At 43.8% G+C, this 21,135-nt stretch overlaps 2 protein-coding genes and 1 pseudogene across 3 annotated transcripts in view; 2 read left to right on the top strand and 1 right to left on the bottom strand.

Moving 5' to 3' along the window:
- Positions 1 to 9,884, top strand: part of OXSR1 (oxidative stress responsive kinase 1) — a 99,817-nt gene extending 89,933 nt beyond the window's left edge. For both annotated transcript variants that reach the window (XM_017508397.2, XM_017508398.2), the window contains 6 exons: positions 1,978 to 2,124; positions 3,497 to 3,561; positions 6,419 to 6,471; positions 7,972 to 8,040; positions 8,892 to 8,956; positions 9,371 to 9,884. In XM_017508397.2, the coding sequence (XP_017363886.1) occupies positions 1,978 to 2,124; positions 3,497 to 3,561; positions 6,419 to 6,471; positions 7,972 to 8,040; positions 8,892 to 8,956; positions 9,371 to 9,445 (474 nt within the window). In that variant the 3' untranslated portion in view covers positions 9,446 to 9,884. The remainder of the gene's footprint in view (positions 1 to 1,977; positions 2,125 to 3,496; positions 3,562 to 6,418; positions 6,472 to 7,971; positions 8,041 to 8,891; positions 8,957 to 9,370) is intronic.
- A 7,360-nt stretch (positions 9,885 to 17,244) lies between these two features.
- Positions 17,245 to 21,135, top strand: part of SLC22A13 (solute carrier family 22 member 13) — an 11,965-nt gene continuing 8,074 nt past the window's right edge. Inside the window, exon 1 of the mRNA XM_017508396.2 lies at positions 17,245 to 17,778. Coding sequence (XP_017363885.1) covers positions 17,401 to 17,778 — 378 coding nt within the window. The 5' untranslated portion in view covers positions 17,245 to 17,400. The remainder of the gene's footprint in view (positions 17,779 to 21,135) is intronic.
- LOC108289108 lies at positions 20,256 to 21,036 on the bottom strand (annotated as a pseudogene).

Raw genomic sequence — 21,135 nt, 5'->3', positions numbered from 1 at the left:
AACAACTTTTGTTGTTTTAATCCACTGACACCTCAGGATTATTTACTTCTAATTTAACCTATGTTAACTAATACTTGATTTCTCAGAAATTGAATGAGAGGCTATTTTACAGATTATCTAGTTTTTCAGTCTTGTTCCTTTGCCTAAATATCATCTCCACATGAACTCTTGCATACTCACATTCTCATGCTCATTACTTAGTTTTTAAATTTGTGATGAAATTCACATAATGTAAAATTTACCATCCTAATCATTTTCAAGTAAATAGTTTGATGGTATTAAGTATATTCACACCGTACGGAAGCCAGCATCCACCTTCAGAACTATTTTATCTTCCCAAACTAAAACTCTGTGGCTATGAAACAGTAACTGCATTCTCCCCAGTTGCTGGCAACCACCATTCTGTTTTCTACGAATTTGCCTACTCTAGGTACCTCATATAAGTGGAATTACACGGTAGTTATCATTTTGTGACCAGCCTATTTCACTCAGCATAATGTTCTCAGGGTTTATCAGTGTTGTAGCATATGTCAGAATGTGCTTACTTTTTAAGGGTCAATGATATTCCATTCTGTGTGTGTGCGAGTGTATGTGTGTGTATACACACTACATTTTATTCATCTGTCAGTGGACACTTGGTTTGCTTCTACCTTTTAGCTGTTGTCAGTCATGCCATTGTCAACATAGGTGTACAACTCTTTGAGACCCTGCTTTCAATTCTTTGGGGTGTATACCTAGAAGTGGAATTGCTGGGTTATATGGTAATTCTATTTGTAATTTTTGAGGGACCATTATACTGTTTTCCATAGAGGCTGCACCATTTTATGTGCTTATCAATAAGGGTTCCAATTTCTGTGCATCCTCTCATTACTTTTAAAAATATATCCTTTCTGTCTTTACTTTAGATAAATATAAGTACAAACAATTTGGAAGCTAAATAGTATTTATACATTTTCAAAAGTCCTCTTAAAGGCCTACTTTTCTATAAAAATCTAAAACCAATGAGCAACTTATGAATTTTTATGTATGAAGTTAAATGATCACAAAATTTTATTTTTTGTCACCTTGATTTTGCTTATATAATATCACCTCTATCAGGCCTCTGTTATTACTCTTTGAATTTTTTTCTCTTTCAACTTTACATTTTGGACATTGCATCATTTTTCCCCCCACTAACTGCATAATTTTGAATATGTTTAGCTTGTTTTTATACTCAGTATCAGTCATTTCTCCCAAACTACATAATTAAAATTTATGAAATATTTCAGACATACAAAATGACATATATAAAATATCTTTTTTAGTTTTAAAGCATCATATTCACTTTTAAAATGCATTTCAGATATGTTAAGGAATTATTTGTTGATTGTCTTTGTAAGAAATACGAAGTCCCCATCCATGGAAAAATACAACTTCTGTAATTTTGTACTACATACTTAAATCTGTATTTTGGACCTGCGGTTTTTCTGTACAAAGGAATGGAATAGATGTGGTTAAAAATAAACATAATGCAAAGTGAAAGAAGACAGACACAAAAGACTAGGTATTATATGATTCCACTTACATGTAATATCCAGAAAAGCAAACTTATGGAAAGTAGATCAGTGGTTGCCTATAGCAGGGTGTGGAAGCAGGAAGGCACGAGAGGGCTTTTTGGGGGTGATGAAAGTGTTCTAAAACTGGATTGTGGTGATGGTTGCACAATTCTATATATTGTGCAAAAATCACCAAGTTGTATACTTACAGTGGATAAATTTAGAGGAATATAAATTATACCTCACAGAGTTGTTAAAAGTTTAAAAGCCTAGAAGTACTTGACTTCCATTTGGAATAGATATATTCAGAGTAGACACAAAAACTGTACACTGCCCAAAAACTACTTTGAAAATATCACCCTGAAAGGCTGCACTTGCTGTCAGCGACCTGCCTCCCTTTCCACACAACTTAAGCAACACTGTATGTGTGTTTTTGTTATAGCTGTTTCCAACAACTGATCCTGTGGGTACTTTGCTCCAAGTTCCAGAGCAGATCTCTGCTCATCTACCTCAGCCAGCTGGGCAGATGCCTACACAGCCAACTCAAGTCTCTGTCCCACCCGCCGCAGAGCCAGCAAAACCAGCTCAGGTGAAGCCGGGGATATGCTTTAATGGTCATTCTTTTGGGCAGCTAAAAAGAGCAGATATTAGTGTGGAACACAACCTAATGTAATCAAGTTAATGTCTTGGTAGATTTTGAAGCAAGTTAGAAATTCTGTCTTCACATTTTTAAGCATGTACAGGAAAGATAATTTTACAAGGATCGCATGCAGGTTTTTAAGCAACAGAATAAGTTAATGATGGAAATATTCCACACATCAAAAATTTGGGGCTAATTTCTTGTCAGCTTTGTATCAGATAATTATTACATTTACTGTTTCAGAATGCAGCTCATGGAGTTCAACAGAGACTAGGAGAATCGGATGGCTGTACCGTTTTTGTTGTTCACTCAGGCTTATATTTTTATTAATACTCTTTGCTATCCATGGTTTTTCTCTTTTTAAGTTATTTGTCAATTTTGTGAGGGTTGATTTTGTTAAGTCTTCATATTATAATCTGTAAACTCATTTGTCAGGTGCACACAAACTTTATTAAATTATATTCCTTTGAGAGCAGCCAAGTGATTGGAGGCCCCCCAGTGAGCTCCTGCATGCTGTGTAACTCCTGTGCTCTCTTTAAGAAACCTCAGATACTGCATGCAACATGTGGCCTTACCCTACATGGTTAAAGTAGAACTTTGAGTGTCCATTCATTTATTAAATATTAGAAGTTCCATTTTTTTGTCTAATATTTTAGATGAAAAGAAATAGAAATTAAAGGTCTGATTTTTTTTCTCTTTTGCACCCCAGTAGATCATCTTGTGTTCTACCTTTGGAGATCATGACTTTGAGCATTTCCAATTAGTCGTGGCAGTTACTTTGCTTAACTTTTTCATCCCTCAAGCTTTCCACTTCTGCCCCGCATATGGGAAAAGATACAGTTGTCTTAAGAAAACTGATGGAAAAATTAGATTCATTTTATAAACAACTTAAATTGAATTCATGCCCTCTCATAAGCAAGTGATAGCTATACAATTTTCAGAGAGGATTAGTTTAGCCATAAAAAGATTGGAACCTATGTATGGGTTGGATGGGATTCCTGAAGGGCAGCTGGTTCAGGCTCCACCTTTTGTATTGCCATATGGTGCTCTGGCAGATTTTTAAACAATGAGAAACCTAGCTTTGTGTTTTTCACTCTTGTAGCAGGGAACAGGGGTTTCAGAAATATAAAATGTAAATGCTTTTGTTGCTGCCTTGGAGTGCATGTCCTCCTCCAGCAGGGAATGTCCTTGGGATTAGTATGACCTCAGCTGGAGATGAAGAAAATTGCTGCCAAGTAGATGATTCCTCTGCCAGTGACCATTAGTCACTTCCCCACTTAATGTTTCAGGCAATGACTTGATACCTTTGAATGCTTTTTAGGCTTTGTCTTCAGGATCAGGTTCACAAGAAACCAAGATCCCAATCAGTCTGGTACTAAGATTAAGGTAAGTAGACGTTTTGTTTTGTTTTCTGAATATTCTGCATGTGCTCTAATAGTCTGTGCCTGAGAGTAATTGGATGGAATTGGATTGTATGTCCTCTAGCATCAAGCCCTGTTTGCTTGGTGGTGTATTATATTCCTCAGAAATGATAGCAACAATGTGAGGACCAGGATGTTAGCCGGTGTTATGACTAACTGATGCTCGTGTCTCTTCGTTGTTTCTATGCTAATTGGTGATGAGCTTGTGCATTTGCAGTGTAGCTAGTGTGGTTAGGAAGTGTGGTCTGTAATTGAGGAACAGCTTTTAGGGAAGCAGCACTAACAGGCTTATCTGAACATCAGTCCTATAATTGTGACCATATAAGCACCATGGACTGTGAGATCAACTAACCCAAGAAGGGGAGGACTTTTTTTTTTTTTGAGACGGAGTCTCACAGTGTTGCCCTGGCTGGAGTGCAGTGGTGCAATCTCAGCTCACTGCAACCTCCACCTCCCAGGTTCATGTGATTCTTCTGCCTCAGCCTCCCGAGTAGCTGGAATTACAGGCACATACCACCACACCTGGCTAATTTTTTGTATTTTTAGTTGAGACCAGGTTTCACTATGTTTGCTAGACTGGCCTCGAACTCCTGACATCGTGATCTGCCCACTTCTGCCTCCCAAAGTGCTGGGATTACAGGCGTAAGCCACCACATCCAGGCCTGGGGAGGACGTTTTTATTGTGACAGGTCAAAAAATGCCTTGTTTTTAGAAGATTAAAAGGAAACCTCTAAATGTTTTCGTACTCTGTTTCTGTTTTGCCGCAAGTACCCTAAATTGGTGGTTCTTGGTGGGAACCTATAGAGAGGGCCTGACAGATTGGTCAACAGGAAGTACCATAGGTAGCAATCTGTTCATTTTAACTGCCCTCCCCCCCACCACCAGTAGTTGGATTCAAATTCCAGAGCTTTTTTGTCAGAATAGCTGTGGCTGTTGTATTGCTCTAGTTAGGTCTCTTTCTACTCATAAATGCATTTGGAAAAAAAAAAAATTAAAGTGTCACTTGAGACAACTTAGACCTTTTAAAACTATAGTAACATTTAAAAAAAGAGTTCCACTGAATTGCTATTAACTCATTACCCTTGCACGTATGAATTTCTAGTCATCTTTCAGTAAGGTCATAATTGGAAATATAGGCAGCAAGAGCTCTTTGGAGAATGTGGTAAGGAGAATATCATTGCCCCTTGCCACTAGGAACAATGCATTTATGCCACAAATGTGAACAAAGCAGATTTGGTTACCCTTCCTTTACAGAAGCCTACTCAGTATACCTGGTCTCATCTCAAATAATTCTGAATTACTAGGATATCTTGACAACCTCATGCTGTTTTAATTCTACATAAAGAGTACCACTTGTCTCTTTAAGAAGATTATTGTGACATCTTAATAGTACAAAAATTCTATTTGTAAAATAAAAGACAAAATTCTGTTTGACAAGGTGGAGAAGATACTTGTAAGTGATGTGTACTTAGCTTTTTTGAGAGTAGTTGTAAAGATTGTTATAGAAGTAGGAGGCTGGATTCTTTTATTGGTAAAGACTCTGAAGTTAAGTGGCCAGAAGTGATGATAAGAAATACATTTAATCTAATTTACCATGTTTTTATCTCTGAAGATATTTGTGCCTGGCGTGCCAGTTAAATCACTAAACTTACGCTGAACATTTCAATCTGAATTTTATTGCACTTTCAGAAAGAACAGATTGAACAATTATGTATTAAGCACAGACTAGGTATAGCACTCTTCGGTACTGTGGAAAGATGGATACCTAGAAAAGAGAAAATTAAATGACTCCCTTGATAATCAAGTCTAGGTTGGAAGTTGATTTGAACTATACTAACACAGCTAAAAGCAAATTTCAGATAGTATTTACATGCAGAAGTATAAGTTTATATGTATCTGTATAGAGAGAATGCAATGCATGGGAAAATCATTCAGGGCAGCTAATATTTGAGATGGGTAGTTCTGTTTTAAGCACAATTTCAGTAACACCCTCAAGTATGTTATTCATCAAATAGAAGTAAACTCTCTCCATTGTTTATATAAAATAGATTTGAGTCCTAAGTGAGCAGGCATATCTGCCCTTAGATATAATATTCTAATTTCTATCTTTAACCATAACCTCCAGGGATCCTGCTTAATCTCAGTACGTGGTGGGGTCATCACTGTAACTGTACCTCATCAGTCATGTTTGAATTTCTGGAGTCATGCATTAACTATGCTACCAGTATGGACCCAATTCCTTTCCCTATTTTCTCTGCCTACCCAAATCCTGCCTATGCATTAAGCCCTATCTAAAAACTACCTCTAAAATTTTTCCTTATTATCCCCCTCTCTCGTGCATTCTTTGAATTCCTATGGAATTTGAGGGAGTATCATGTATTTCATCTTATGAGTCTGCCAAGACTGATCACCAGTGGTAGGCAGCGGATTGTGAGCATGTGGGAGTGGGGATTAGGATGAAAACGGCATCCTGTATCATTTTACTCACACCTCCCTTTGCTCATACAGATTTTCCTCTTAGTTTTATATGCTCTTCTTAGTAGGAATAAGGATGGGAGTGGGCCTATAAGAATCTTCTCAAAGGCATGAAATTTTTATATTGATCAGTAGGGGACATAGATTCAAAGGGTTGTAGGACAAGTAGATGGTCATTCTGAATTGTTTTGCTCTGAGCTCTGCAGTGTGGACATACCTGAATAAATCATGTGATCTATGGGAACAAAGCAGTCTTTCTTGAGGCACAGCTTTCTTAATATATGTTGGCAGACTCTCTTTGCATAAATTTGGAAATTCTCATTTTATGCATTCTGCTTTTTTCATAGGAATTCCAAAAAAGAACTAAATGATATTCGATTTGAATTTACTCCTGGAAGAGGTGAGGCATCAAACGGATTAAAAACAAAATCGCTTCTAATTTGTGATGTGATGAAATGTGTTGTGAAGTTTCTGTCCTTTGTGAAGTTTTGCTTTTAAAGGATAATACAATTTTTCCTGGTTTTGGAGAGTATATGAGTAAGATAAAAATGCAGTTCGTTGACTACTAAACACATTTAGAAAACCTTGTAGAGTAATACAGACAGTAATAAATATATAACAGCTCTTCACAGCTTGCTATAGGCCAGGCATTGTCTTAAGCGTTACCTCATTAAATTCTCATAGCAGCCTAGTAAAGAAAAATTATTATCCTCATATTATTGATGATGAAATCAAGGCTTAGAGAGACAAAGTAACTTGTTCAAAGTCACACAGCTGGAAAGGGGTATAGGCGGCATTCAAACCAGGTCTGTCAGAGTCCAAAGTTCTTGCTTTATACGTAGTCCTCCAGGATGGTAAAGAAACAAGGCCTGCAATCTCCTGTCTCTGACAGAAGCTGAGCCCTGTCATATACTGTTTCTGGCTGTTGAACTTCACCTTGAACACAGCGTGTTTTCTTTCTTGCCTTTATTACTCGGTGTTCTAATTTGGGGAGTCGCCAGCAAATATCTGTTCTGTGTATCATGCTTATTCTTCTTGCTGTCTCACTATTGTGAGCAACTAACCATGGAAAGAACAGATGCAGGTGTACAGAGGTGTATCTGTTTTCCTTTTTTAAAGCCAGGCAATGTCACATTTTCAGGAATTAATTTAAATTGCTGGTCGTCTTTGTGAATGTGTGGACCCTCTCTCCCCAGCAGTCTTCCTGTTCCCTCTGAGGAGCTCAGTGTCAAACCCTTGGGAATCAGTACCACTGAGTCGGTTGAAGATGAAGTTAATTGGGGATATTCCGTCCTCATCTTTTTAGTAGTTATACCCATTGCTCAGATTGTACCACCTGGGATAGCTAGATACGAAACAAAACTCCCCAGAATGAAAAATTAAATGATTTTAGCATAAAACTTGGAGTCTGATTCCCAAAGAGAAGAGATTGTAATTTGTTATCTCAATTTTTTGAGAATAAATCATTCTGGTTTTTTAGCCCTGGAGATGTTCAGTATTCAGCATCACGCCACGGAGCTCTGAGAGCTCAGTCCAGGATTGTACTCAAAAACAGGAATTTCCTCTGCATCGTCACTGTCAGTGCTCTTCTGATTGGGCCTGAACCCATCTAAATCACACCATTTAGAAAGTTGTCTTTACATTGAGCTCTGTAAACCAGATATTTGCCACCTGGTTTATACAGAGTCTACCCTCTAGCTAGATCTGTGAGAATTCCTCCCTTGAGACAATCCCAGTGGTAGGAAGTCTGTGTGTGGGAGGACTTCCTGTCTTTTTGGTTCTGTGGATCTAGCAGCTAGCTTGGGCCTAGCTTGGCAGTACTGGTATCCACACTGCTCTGGGAGTTAACAGTTTTAAGCATGCACAAAAAAACAGAGCACTGTCTTCTTTGTCCTTGCAGATACAGCGGAGGGTGTCTCACAGGAACTCATTTCTGCTGGCCTGGTTGACGGAAGGGATTTAGTAATAGGTAACTGCCCATGTGCTCCTGTGTCGCTGTCTATTTACTTAGCACATAGAAAAGCAGGTTTTTATTCCACTGAGTAGATCTGATGGTTCTTGAAATGGTTCTTGGCTTTGCTGAAATTATAGGTAATGGGGACAGTTTCTTACACACAGACAAAATTTCACTTATGAGTTTGCTTTGTGATCTTCAGTGATAGTAAGTGAGAGCACACCCAAGGTCTTTAGGAGACTAGTAGAAATTATGGCAAAGATCACAAGTTAAAGTAGGCTTGGCCATATCTGATCTATTTTAAATACATAATTTTTGTGGCCCAAGTGGAGCAAAAATCATTGGAGATTTAGTCCTAGAAAAGCAGGAAGGAAGAAAGAAGGCCCAGTGAGGCCACAGGTCCATGTTACTGAAGGAGAGAACATGTCTGTAGGCACAGATTTCCTGTGAAAGACCAGGTAACAAATAGTTTAGGCCTTGCTGGCCAGGTGCAGTATCTGTCACTTTTAAACCACTCTTAGCTTGCCAGAGAACAAAAACAGACCACAGGCTCGTTTTTCATTTCTGTCCTTGGGCTTTCTGATCCATAAATAAGCAAATCATACCTCTTTTACCTGCATGTCTTTATCCTAGGTTAATACAACATTTTAAAGAAAGTTAATTTGACAGCGGTGCAAGGTGTGTACTACTTAGAAATGAGTTTAAAAGACCCTTTCATTTGGGGAGTGATTATTTCATCTGTCTGCTTCCATTTTGATTGTACAGAGCATATTCTTAACTACCATTTAAGCTTTTAAAATATGGTTGAAATTGGATTTATGTGACTTCTCATTCATCAAACACCCTCTCTGTTTGTATGATTACAGTGGCAGCAAATTTGCAGAAAATTGTGGAAGAACCTCAATCAAATCGATCTGTCACTTTCAAACTGGTATTCATCTCTTCTTCCTTATGAAAACATCTTGCCTTTTACACACTGGCGGCTTCTTCAGACCAGCTTCTATATGCCCTGAGTGATGAGAATATTAAAATGTGGTAGATTGTATTCATTTAGCCTCCCCTGTGCCCTGGGCTGACGTTTCCCTTTGAGTGGTGACTCTTCCTCTCTCCATGTTAGGAAACCTCTGTCCCAGACCCTTGGCTATTCATAAGAGAAACTATTAGCCAATCTGGCTCTAGCTGTTCACCCAGCTCCCCTGCCCTCTTTTCTGGAATAAACACCTTCATCAGTCTCCTAGGGATCTGTTGCTCAGTGCTTACCTCCCACTATTCCATGTCAGCTTTATTTGCTACCTGCAAGTTTGTTTATAAATAATCACAGTTTCTCATTTTGTTTGGTTCTTAGGCATCTGGTGTCGAAGGCTCAGATATTCCCGATGATGGTAAACTAATAGGATTTGCCCAGCTCAGCATCAGCTAAACCACAGCCCTGGAAGAGGTGGCCCAAGGAGATTCCACACATGCGTATCTCTGTTGCTTCTGTTGGCCTGAACCCACTACTGCCAAAGAACCCAGCAACAAACCTCCCAGCTAGGAGCTTTAGAAGTCTTTCTTTATGTTCTTCCTGCCATCATTCCTCCTTTTCCCACAGGGAAAGTCAAGTTGGATCACCAGTGGCCAGCATCCCCAGAGTTCCGTTAGTAAACTGACTTCATATGTCCCCTGTCTTCCTCCATCTGAGAAGTGGCCCATGTGCTTCAAGGCCCAGGAGGGAGATCTGTCAGCTCATTCTTGCCTTACTCCAGTGATGGCCCAGGTGGAAAAGTAGCAGCTATATTGGGCTTCCTCATCCTGCCTGTTCTCCCACACCTGCCAGGATATGGACATCTTGGGATATCTCTTTACCACTGAAGTAGAATTCAAAGTTGATTGTTCAGCTGAAGCCCAGAGAATTTAATTTAGTGTTTTTTCTTTGTACCTGATGTGAATTCTAGCAACCTTTGTTAGGAAAAAGCACAGCCTCAGATGGAGGCAGCCTAAACTGTATTCTTGTTTTGTTCATGGTGTTTCTAAGCGTTTTGCTGAAGCTGCTCTCAGGCACCCCCTTCTTCATTGCTCTCTCCAGAAAGGGTTGCTAGCCTTAACTTCAGCTGGTGCAAAACATCTGACTGTAGCCGAACTTCAGCCACCGGATCCTTCAGAGTGGAACTTTGGATTGTTTTTACAGACAACATCAAGTAATGGCTTGTAAATGTGAAGCCAGAGGTGGTTTTTGAACAGGAAAATCGTAATTCATATCATTGGAGAAGTATTTATTTTCAAATATTGAAGAAAAACTCAATCCTCCCATGAAAATCAGTTCGTCTGGCCTCCAAGTCGTGAGGAAATGGGTATACAAGGCTGGGATTTCTACAGCAATAAAGGAGACTCACACTGGGCCGGAGAGGCCTGCCTTCTGCCTGCCCTCCTGCACTGACCCTTTGGAGGAGGTCTCTGTGTGCTGAAGCTAACTCAAGATGGAAAGTGAAACCACATGTGCCGTGACCTTTAGGTTTTATGAGTAGACAGTGTTCATTTGATTTTCTACAGAAATAATATAAATTATTCTTTAGGTTTAAAAAAGAGCACTCATAATGCAATATGTGAATAATCAGTGAGGTTGATTTTTCTTTTTTCCTACTGTTTCATAGTCAGTCTTTGTCTAACTGCTAGTAACCCTACTGAGTTTTATATATGAGTGGGATACTCGATCTGGCCTTAAAAAGATACACAAAGATGGGCTGTGGGCCCCTGGGAAGGGGGGACTCAAAGATGGGCTGTGGGCCCCTGGGAAGGGGGGGGGAGTTGCCCTTACGGAATCGCTCAAGCCCTTTCCAGCATTGTTGGTCTGATGAACAAGGTTACCTTTTCTCTCAGAACATATCTGAAAGCCTTCCCCACAAATAACTTGTCACACCTTTTGTTTCATTCTGAGCCTTTAGTTTTAGTCATGGGCTTTCTTCACCTGCCCTAGGTGCAAAGGCATGTTGGGAAAGAGATGGACGTTGGGAGAAAGAGAGGGGATGGATTTTGGGAGTTGGGAGGAGAGTAGGTAAGATCAGACACCCAAGTCCAAGGTCCCAACAGTCTTGGTAAAAGGAGGGAGCTTGCTGAGCCAGGAGGGAGAAAAGAAGATTGACCAGCTTGCCAGAAAATTATTTAGCTTTTCTTTTTCTTTTTTGTGGTGGTGGAGAGAAACAAGGATGGGGAGATGGGAGTGAGGTATAGAAAAGAGATAGCATCCTCTTTGGCACAAGACTAGTAGCTTACCTTAGAGTGTGTTTTGTTTTTTTTATTATTTTGATTTCAAACAAACCCATCATAATCTACTTATTTATGAATCCAAGGGGGAGTAGTATCACTCTGTTCTAGCATTCTACGAGGAGATGGTCTGGTGCCCAGCTGAGAGTGAGCAGCAGCCCATCCCCCTGTTCACTTTCTTCAGCCCGTCATTACCTGTGAACTGCAGTGGGGCAGGCATGACAAGTAGAATTGGGCTGAGGTTTTCTGTCTTTTTTCAGTTCATTGTTTGCCCTGCTAGGAATTAGAAGACAGGCACCAAGTCCCAGGACAGTGTTATTTCTTCGGCATGATGTGTGGTAGACTCCCTTTGCTGGCTTGTGCAGTCATACTGAGAAGATACATGAACAGAAACTGCCCACGTGGAACAGCACGTAACCTAGTGAGTGACCGTACTCTTTTCTGGCAGTGCTGGTTCAGAGTGCACCTCTGTCACTAGGTCCCAGGATCCCCTTGTCCCTGGAGTAGGGGCAAACTGTAGCACAAAGTATTATGTGCCAATGCTATTTGTGAAATGTTGGGTCTTTCTAAATGACTAATGGATTTGTTGGGGTTTTTGCTTAAGTTTTGAACCAAATCCTAGAGCCAGCTGATAATATTTAATAATCTGGAGGATAGAATAATGATTACCAATAAGTGGAGATTCCTCCTTACGATGTATGCTAGGTTATGGAAGATGTAAAATATTCAACTTTTTCCTCCTTTTTTTGGACTTTGTATTTTACTGCATGTTTCCTTCCTTTTTAATCAATAAAGAGGACATTGCCCTTAGTGATGTATGGATGCTTTATTTTAGTGGCCACTGGCAGAGAGCTTTGGGTTGTGGGTCAGGGAATCACCACCAGCTTTAATTTTTCATGTGAATAGAAGCCAAAGTACACATAAAGTGTAAAGTGTGTGTATTGATCTACAGACTATCCAGAAGCGCTTAAAGCCATCACATAGCTGGGGAAACTGCAACCCTAAAAGGGAGGGATGAGGTCAACCCGAGGAATTTGATAAGAGTGGGTGATGGAACTCCTTTTATTGTCTTGCCCTTAGCATCTGTGACATATATACATGTGTGTATATATATGTTTTTGTCCATGGTTCCTGACTCATAACTCCCATAAACCCTTGTTATAGTAAACAGAATCTCTCTCTCTTACCTTCTCCAGCCTCCTTTCCTCTGCCCAAGGCAAGACTCTAATCTTAGGTTGTGGGTCATAAGGCCCTCATTCCAGAGGGGAACCTGCCCTCTATCCTGGAGGAAGGAATGCTACACAGTGAGGCCAAGAAGAATCTGAACAGACAGGCCTTGCTGGGTTTAGATCATACCCTTTTTGTACAATCACATTTTGATATGGTCGTCCATGCTTCTATTCATATCATGCCTATCCAATAAAGTCTGCATAAAAAAGCCCAAGAGGACAGGACTGGGGGCTTCTAGTGAGCTGAACACATGGAGGTTGACAGCGAAGGTGAACAAGAATTCATCCTTGTGCTGGAAGCTGGGTGCAATAACACACACCTGTAATCCCAGCTACTCAGGAAGCAGAGGTGAGGGTGGGTTGTTGGAGCCCAGGAGTATGAAGCTGCAATGAACTATGATTGTACTGCTGCACTCCAGCCTGGGCAGCACAGCAAGACCCTGTCTCAAAAAAAAAAAATCCACATGCTATGAGGGTAGTGCAGCCCAGTTCCACGGGGACAGAAACTCCTGTGCTTGGGACTCTTTCAGGCCTCATCCTATGTATCTCTTCATTTAGCTGTTTATTTCTATCCTTTTAAATATTGTTTATGATTAATTGGCAAACATAAGCATTTCCTTGAGTTCTTTGAGCTGCTCTAGCAAAATTAACCCAAAGAAGTGTCAGGGGAACTCCAACTTGAGGTGGGTCAGTCAGAAGTTCCAGAGACCCAGACTTGCAACTGGTGTCTGAAAGTGGGAGCCCCAGCCTTGGGAACTAAGCCCTATGGGGTCTGGTGCTGTCTGCAGGTAGGTAGCGTTGGCATTGAATTGGAAGAATCCCAGCTGGTGTTTGCTACAGGATTGATTGCTTGCTGGTGGGGAGAAGTTCCACGTATTTGGGGTCACAGAAGTCTTTGCTTTTAATTATTGTGTGGGTATGAGAGAAGAGGAAAAGTTGACTTTTCCTAAGAGCATCTTAATCATAGTTGTTTTAAATTCCCAGTCCGGTAATTCCAACATGAATAACTCTTCCTAACTATCAGAGAAGTGAATTCACAGGGCAAAACACTGCCCAAAAACACGCTGTATTTAAGTCTGGTTCTGATCCCTGCTCTGTCTCTTCAAACTGTGTTTTTGCCTTTTAGTATGCCTTGTAATCTTTTGTTGAAAGCTAGACATGATGTGTACTGGGTAAAGGGAATTCCAGTAAATAGGCCTTTGATGATGTGGGAAAGCATGGGGAGAGGGAAAGCATTCTATAGTCCTGTGATTAGGTCTCGGTCTTTTAGTGAGCTTGTGTGTCTGCTCTGTGAACGTTACCAGTGCTTTTCAGTCTCCCACTCCCTCTTAAGTGGGACAGGCTGGCTAGAGCAGGCTTGAGTTAGGTCTTTCTCTTCCCCTGGGTAGGATAGGGTCTGACAGAGGGCAAGCCTGGTAAAGAACAGAACACTCTGGCTTATTTCAAATGGTTACTTGCCTCTCCTTGCTGGAAGCATAAGAGACTTTTTCTCTGATACTCACTGTGTGAACCCAGTAGAGCTCTGGGAAGTAAAAGCCACAGCGATATGGGGGTCCTCCTCTGGAGTTCATCGAGTCTCCAGCAATTCGTCATTTAAAGTTCAGGTTTTCTTATCCTGGTGCTGGTTCCTGCAGAGGTTTCTTGTGGATTTCTGGTCAGGTAAATTCTATTTCTGTTTTTGTTTGTTTGTTTTGTTTCGTTTTTGAGTTGGAGTCTCAGTCTGTTGCCCAGGCTGCAGTGCACTGGCGTGATCTTGACTCAACAGTAACCTCTGCCTCCCCGGTTCAAACAACTCTTGAGCCTCGGCCGCCCAAGTAGCTGGAATTACAGGCACGTGTCACCATGCCTGGCTAATTTTTGTATTTTTAGTAGAGACAGGGTTTCACTATGTTGGCCAGGCTCGTCTCGAGCTCCTGACCTCAAGTGATCTTACCTGCCTCGACCTCCCAAAGTACTGGGATTAGATGCATGAACCACTGCACCTGGCCTTAATTGCAATTCTCTGTATTTACCTGTGTGTCTCTAGCTTTGTGGGCAGTGTTTTGCCCTGTGACTTCACTTCTCTGACAGATCTCAGAAGAGATTCATTTTTCAGTTTGTTCAACATTTTACTTGTTAAAAAAGAGTGGTAACTTCCAAGCTCCTTCTGTGCCAGACCAGAAACCAGAAGTTCTACCACCAGTTTTTATTTAATAGAATCATTACATTGCAAATTTGAAAGAGATTTGAGACACCATCTAGCCCACCCCTGCAGGGTATCTTTGAGGAATGTCTCCCTGTCCCTCCGCCCGCACACAGACACCTCCCTCCGCTCCCTGGCCGTGCTTGCCAGTGGTCTTCCTGATGCTTCCCACATGGGGAGAGTATTCATTCCACTTAAACTGCTCTGCTGGTTAGAAGACTCTTAGCTTTGGCCTTGAATGAAAGCAGGTACCAAGAGAAAGATGAGGAAGACAGCTTCCAAGAGGATACCTCGTCATGGGCCTTGAAGCAGTGCAGAGAGCCTTTGGCATTTTTTACAGGATGCGGTGAGCAGGAAGGGAGGACAAAGTTAAGGGGAGAAAGAAGTAAACCAAGACATTAGGATTAGGGGAATGTGGAGGTGACGTGAGGCCAGCGTCATTCAGTGCCTCTGTTCCAAGGTTTGGGGATCGTATTTCAGCTGGAGAAATATGATCCAGGGGGTCTTTGGTCAGGCCTCACTCCTGTCAGGAATCTGCCAGCCATACTCTTTCTCTGTTTTAGAATTACACACCGAGACGTGGAAATCTTTAGAAACCATCCTTTATCCAGATGGGTAATTGAGAGCCAGAGCCGGGGGGGACAGATTCTCAGGGCGGATCAGTGGCAGAGCTCGTGTCCTCCCTCCCAGCTCTAGCTCCTTTGGTTACTCGGAGCCAAACAAGACAAAAATCCCTTTCCTGACCGGAGTGAGGAGGTGATGAGGGCAGAGGCGAGGCTTATGTCTCCACCTCAGGGAAGACTAGCCAGTGGCGACTGGTAGCAGCTGTTTTCTTGGCAACTCTAATAGAGACAATGCTGAGGATAAGAACACTCAAGGAGTGTTCTGGTCTGGCACAGAAGGAGCTGGAGACAATGGTGATCCTGATGAGAGGGCTTGGGGTGGGGCAAAGAGCAAAGCATGTCCCTGAGCAGCATGTCTGGCCTCACTTCTGCCCTCCACTGTCTGTCCTGCCTTGAGCTGCACTGCAGGCTGACTGATTAACAGGCTCACGGACCGGGCGCGGTGGCTCCAGCCTGTAATCCCAGCACTTTGGGAGGCCGAGGCGGGTGGATCACGAGGTCAAGAGATCGAGACCATCCTGGTCAACATGGTGAAACCCCGTCTCTACTAAAAATACAAAAATCAGCTGGGCGTGGTGGCGCGTGCCTGTAATCCCAGCTACTCAGGAGGCTGAGGCAGGAGAATTGCCTGAACCCAGGAGGCGGAGGTTGCGGTGAGCCGAGATCGCGCCATTGCACTCCAGCCTGGGTAACAAGAGTGAAACTCCGTCTCAAAAACAAAACAAACAAAAAAAAAAACAGGCTCCCTCCAGCTGTGGGCCAGGGCTGCCCCACACAACCTTGCTTCCTTGCATTCCCTTCAGCAATGTTCCTCTGCTGATCCCTTAAAATCGTTCAAAATGCAGAACGTGAAAATGCTTTCTTAGGCATGTATAGTGTATGCACCTGGGGCGTGTGGGCTGCGGTGGAGGCACACTCTGTCCTGTGTGCATTGTCACTGAGAGGGCTCGGGGAGGCTAGGCTACTTGCATCTGTTTACACCTTTACAGTACATTAATGGTTTCCTTCTTGATTGAAGCGGAGCTCAAAGTACAACTGTCATTGCTCTGTGTTCTTGGTGTCTTTGATGTTGAAAAGGCCGTGTACCTCTGCTTTTGGTGGGGCTCCTGGCCTGTATGCTGCCTCCTAAGACTGGCAGGTGTTGCATATCACCACATGCCAGACACTCACAGGAGAGAAAAATCATCAGGATCAAGAGGCCATATTGGGCTGCTGGCAAATTTAATCTGCAGGCTGGGTGCTCGCTGCTCTCCTGCGTATCCACCCTGCCTAGTATGGGCTGTCCCTAGAAGGGAAGCCTGTGTCCCTCTGAGTGCTGCAACTACTCTCCGGGTTTTACCGTAGCAGTTTTACCTCTGCCTGTTGACCCATCTACCTGTCTGTCATTTGAGTTGGGTGTGAATTGTTTAGGATGTTGCAATTAGAGGTGGTGCGGGCTGCCTGGCTGCTATAAGGCATCTGACATTTGGCTAAGCTCACTGTTGTGTGCTGGGCCTGACACGGTCCTCCTGGTTCCTCTTGTGATGCCTCTGTCTTTTACACAGTCCATAAAACATCTTCAGATGATACAAGCTGGAGTGGACTATTTTTTTTCTTTTACTTTAAGCTCTGGGATACATGGGTTGAACGTGCAGGTTGGTTGCATAGGTATACATGTGCTGTGGTGGTTTGCTACACCCATCAATCCATCATTTAGGTTTTAAGCTCCACATGGATTAGGTATTTGCCCTAACGCTCTCCCTCCCCTTGTCCCCCACCTCCCGACAGGCCCCAGCGTGTGATGTTCCCCTCCCTGTGTCCATATGTTCTCATTGTTCAGCTCTCACTTATGAGTGAGAATATGCAGCGTTTGGTTTTCCGTTTCTGCGTTACTTTGCTGAGGATGACGGCTTCCAGCTTCATCCACGTGGACTATTTTTTCATAATATTCGACCCTTCCCAATTCACGGCTAGGGGACCAAGGCGTGACAGGTGGGGCTGGACAAGGCTGGATTAAGCATTAATGCAGCTGCTGTCACCACTGCCCAGAGGACCAAGTTCACAGAGCCAAGCTGCAGAGCTACTTAGTGTACTCAGGCTGCAGAAGTGGTGACTAGCAGACATGGCTCAGTTTGTCCAGGTCCTGGCTGAAATAGGTGACTTTGGTCGCTTCCAGATATGGCTATGGATCCTGCTGTGTATTCCCAACTTCCTGTGTCCCTTCTACTTTTTTGCCCATGTCTTTATGGTCTTGGATGAGCCCCACCACTGTGCAGTGGCCTGGGTGAAGAACCACACTTTCAACCTGAGTGCTGCTGAGCAGCTGGCACTGAGCGTGCCCCTGGACGATGCAGGCCGCCCGGATCCCTGTCTCATGTTCCGGCCACCCCCCGCCAATGCCAGCCTGCAGGACATCCTCAGCCACCGCTTCAATGAGACGCAGCCTTGTGATCTGGGCTGGGAATATCCTGAGGACAGGCTCCCCTCCCTAAAGAATGAGGTAGGGCTGTCCTTTTGCCAGTCTCTCTACCTGTTGTGGGTCTGTCAGCTCCTGCGCGAGTCTTCGCCCTCGGTCACTGCCTATTTCTGTCTCCGTATCTGCCCCTATGCCCCTGTGGTTGACCATGGGCACCCATGTTTTTCTTTTTGTCCATCATCATTTTCCTCTTTGTCCTCTGCCTGTTGACCCATCTGTCTGTCATGATCTCCGTCCGGTCTGTCTGCCCATCTGTCCCTTTCCGCCCATCCTTTTGTCTGTCCCTCTCTTTCCTTGTCTCTCTGGCTATCTACCCAGTTGCTGGCCTCTCCGCTTTTCCCGTCTTTACACCTTTCTCTCTAACCCCATGTGCTCATCTGTCTGTCCAGCTCTCTCCTTCAGTCTGTCCCTGCATGTCTGCCTACGCCCCTTTTTCCCAGCCCTCTAATGCCATCCCTTTCCCTGTCCATTTGACCGCCTTCCTGTTTGCTGGACTTGGGCTTCAAACCTTTCAGCTTTTCTCTCTAGGTCTCTGCCAGCCTGCCCTAGGGAAGCTGGAGAACAGTCTGGACTCGAGGATTGTCCTGTGGATAACTAAGCGTTCATTCTTGCTAACTTCGTTCTGTTAGGAGAGACGCAGGCAGGTAGGCTCCCACTCTGGCCGCCTCCAAGCAAGCGGGGTCCTCTGAAAGCATCTGGTCCCACTCCGCTGCTTCCCAAATGGTGGGGTTGAGGCCCACAATGAGGAGGTGGCTTAGCTAGGGCGAGGCAGTGAGTTGATCATGGAGCTGGGGCTCTCGTGCCAGACTCCCGCTGTCTAGATTCCCACAGGAGTAGGATGTAGCACAGATAGTCCAGAAACCTGAGGGGCACGGGTGCTGGAGGGGATCTGCGTAATTCCCATCTTCTTTATGGTGGAAAATCTGGGATTAAACATTCACTTCCCCCGCCCCATCCTATGGCTGAAAAAGTATTTATTTTTAGAGGTTTTCAGAGACCAATATGCTAACCAAAGTCTAACTTTTGCTTTTTAATATGTGACCATAACACTGCTCCCAAAAGCCTGGCAGCCTGTGGACCTGTCCCCCTCCCGACTCTCCCCACCCTACCCCACCTGGAGCTCTAGGGGGACCTATGCATGCTCCCAGGCTCTGGGGCTGGCCAGCCTAGCCCCTTCTGACCCTTACCGGGCTCTCCATCATCACCCCAGCATCACAGCCGTGGATCCCAGCCTTCACCAACCCAAACGTGGTGTGGTTTGTATGTGTTAAACTGTCTGCCCACCTGGCCAAATAGGCTCATTCTCAAAGTCCAGAAAACCTTCCTGATTGCTCACAGCCTACCCTAGGCCTTGTTCACACCCCGTGCTGGGCTGTTCATGCAACTGTATTCAGCCAAAGCCCCCTGAGGATTAACTGTGCGGGGGAAGTCGGAGGAGAAAGGTACTTTGTTCCCCTTCAACGAGGAGGACCCCTAGTGGTCAGGAAAGGGCTGGGTGGGTTCTAAGGCCTGGAATTTGCTTCCTCCTGATGGTGGCGGGGTGAGGGTGGGAGTGGGCAGGCAACTTCCCGAAGGAGGTGGTGTGTGTGAACTGGGCACCAAGATACTAGAAAAATGTTGATAGAGGAGAGAGGAAAGCCTTTGCAGGCAGAGAATAGCACAGGAAAGGCCTGGCCCCAGGAAGCAGGCGGGATGTCTGGGAGCAGTGGGTGTGCCTGCAGTGGGTCGGGGTTGACAGGCAGGGGTATAGAAATTAGATGGATGTTTTCAAGGGTTTGGGACCTCTCTTCTTTGGTTTTTGTTTGACACATCTGAAAAGAATGCAGACACAAAGACATCACGTGAGAAAGCACTGGTTAACACCAAGGTAAGAATTAGGATTTGTGGAGGGTGTAAAAAGATTACCTAAACATTTTTAGCAACTGGGAACCACAACCAAAACAAGCCGATAGTATCTCTAACACTGAGGAAGAGTCTTCAGCAGACTCCCCATGACATCTGTTAAACTAGAGAGCCTACACTGGCTGTTGGAAGATTCCTCACACCAAAACAGAAACAAGGGGAGTCCCCTGCCACCCCTTCTCCACCCCCAGCTCCTCGATGAAGCAGACCTCCCTAACTTGAAAGAGGGTGTTAGAATTCCACAGACATCCGTCCCATAGATAGCACCACCCTCACATGTCTTCGGCTGCTGGGTCTTCAGCTGCGTTCTAGGAACACCATGTCACGCACTCTTAAGCTGCCCATTTATGCTAAGCATATGAGAGAATGACTGACAGGAGAGACTTTTTCTTTTTCAGATTATGAACTCACACCATGTGATGTATTTCAAAAGGTGAGATACTTCACCTTTTGATCCACCCTCCTTGGCGTCCCAAAGTGCTGGGACTACAGGCGTGAGTCACTGCTCCCAGCCTAATTTTTGACCCTTAGTTTGACTTACACATTGCTTTTAGTGTGATGCGGATGCAATCTGAGCTGAAAGGGCTCTGTTGAGACGTTCACAGGAGCGCCCGCCTGAGGCTCTTCTCTGGTTCTGGGGGCTTCGTTAACTGCATTTTCAGGCCTTCTCTGTGAGTGCAGAACACTCCACATCCTCAGCAGCCTTCCAGTCCAGGGCCAGCTTTTCGGGAGTCTCTGGAGTGATAGGCTTCCGTTTGTTCTTGGCAAGTTCCTCAACAGCAGAGGGATCATCTCTGAGATGAATCTGGGTCTCTACAGACAAGAACGGGGTCTTTGGACGTGGTGGGCTGTCTCAGGCACTCACTCTTCTTTCACATTTTTGAATGAGGACGGAGATACCACTGCAAAACTGACTAGAAATCCATCTATTTGTGGATACTCAGCAGTTGTGATCTCTTACAACCCTCCTGCCCTGAAGCATCAAAAAGTCCGAGTATACGGCTCTCCGCCAACCACAACTGTGACCACACAGTTGTCAGAAACGGTACATTTTCAGGTGTGAATTTGTTGTGTAGGATATCAGCAGATATGTTTTACCAGGGGCATCACTGCCCACAACAGGACACTTAATGGTCTGCATTGCTGAAACCGTTTTGTATTTACTTTAAATATTACAGGCTCAATGTTGACTTCAGTCTCTCCCTGGGGTGTGGCGGCACTCAGGACCTCTCTCCTAGACGGTGCTGGCACTGTGCTTGGACCTTGGGCCTCTTGCCCTATGTTAACATGCTCTCCTCACTCCCACTCTTCCAAAGACTGTGACTCCCAGGGAAATGTACACTTTGTGCCCTGCACCACAGATAATCCCAAGCTTGGTCCGAGTGCAGTCGGCTTGGTGTGAGTTCTTTTTTTTTTTTTTTTTTTTTTTTGAGATGGGGTTTCAATCTGTCACCAGGGGCCAGGCTGGAGAGCAGTGGC

Source organism: Cebus imitator, unplaced genomic scaffold (assembly GCF_001604975.1).
Source record: "Cebus imitator isolate Cc_AM_T3 unplaced genomic scaffold, Cebus_imitator-1.0 Scaffold391, whole genome shotgun sequence".
NCBI classification, from domain to species: Eukaryota; Metazoa; Chordata; class Mammalia; order Primates; family Cebidae; genus Cebus; species Cebus imitator.
Note: the sequence above shows the minus strand (reverse complement) of the source record. Positions and strands in the feature narration are given on the sequence as shown.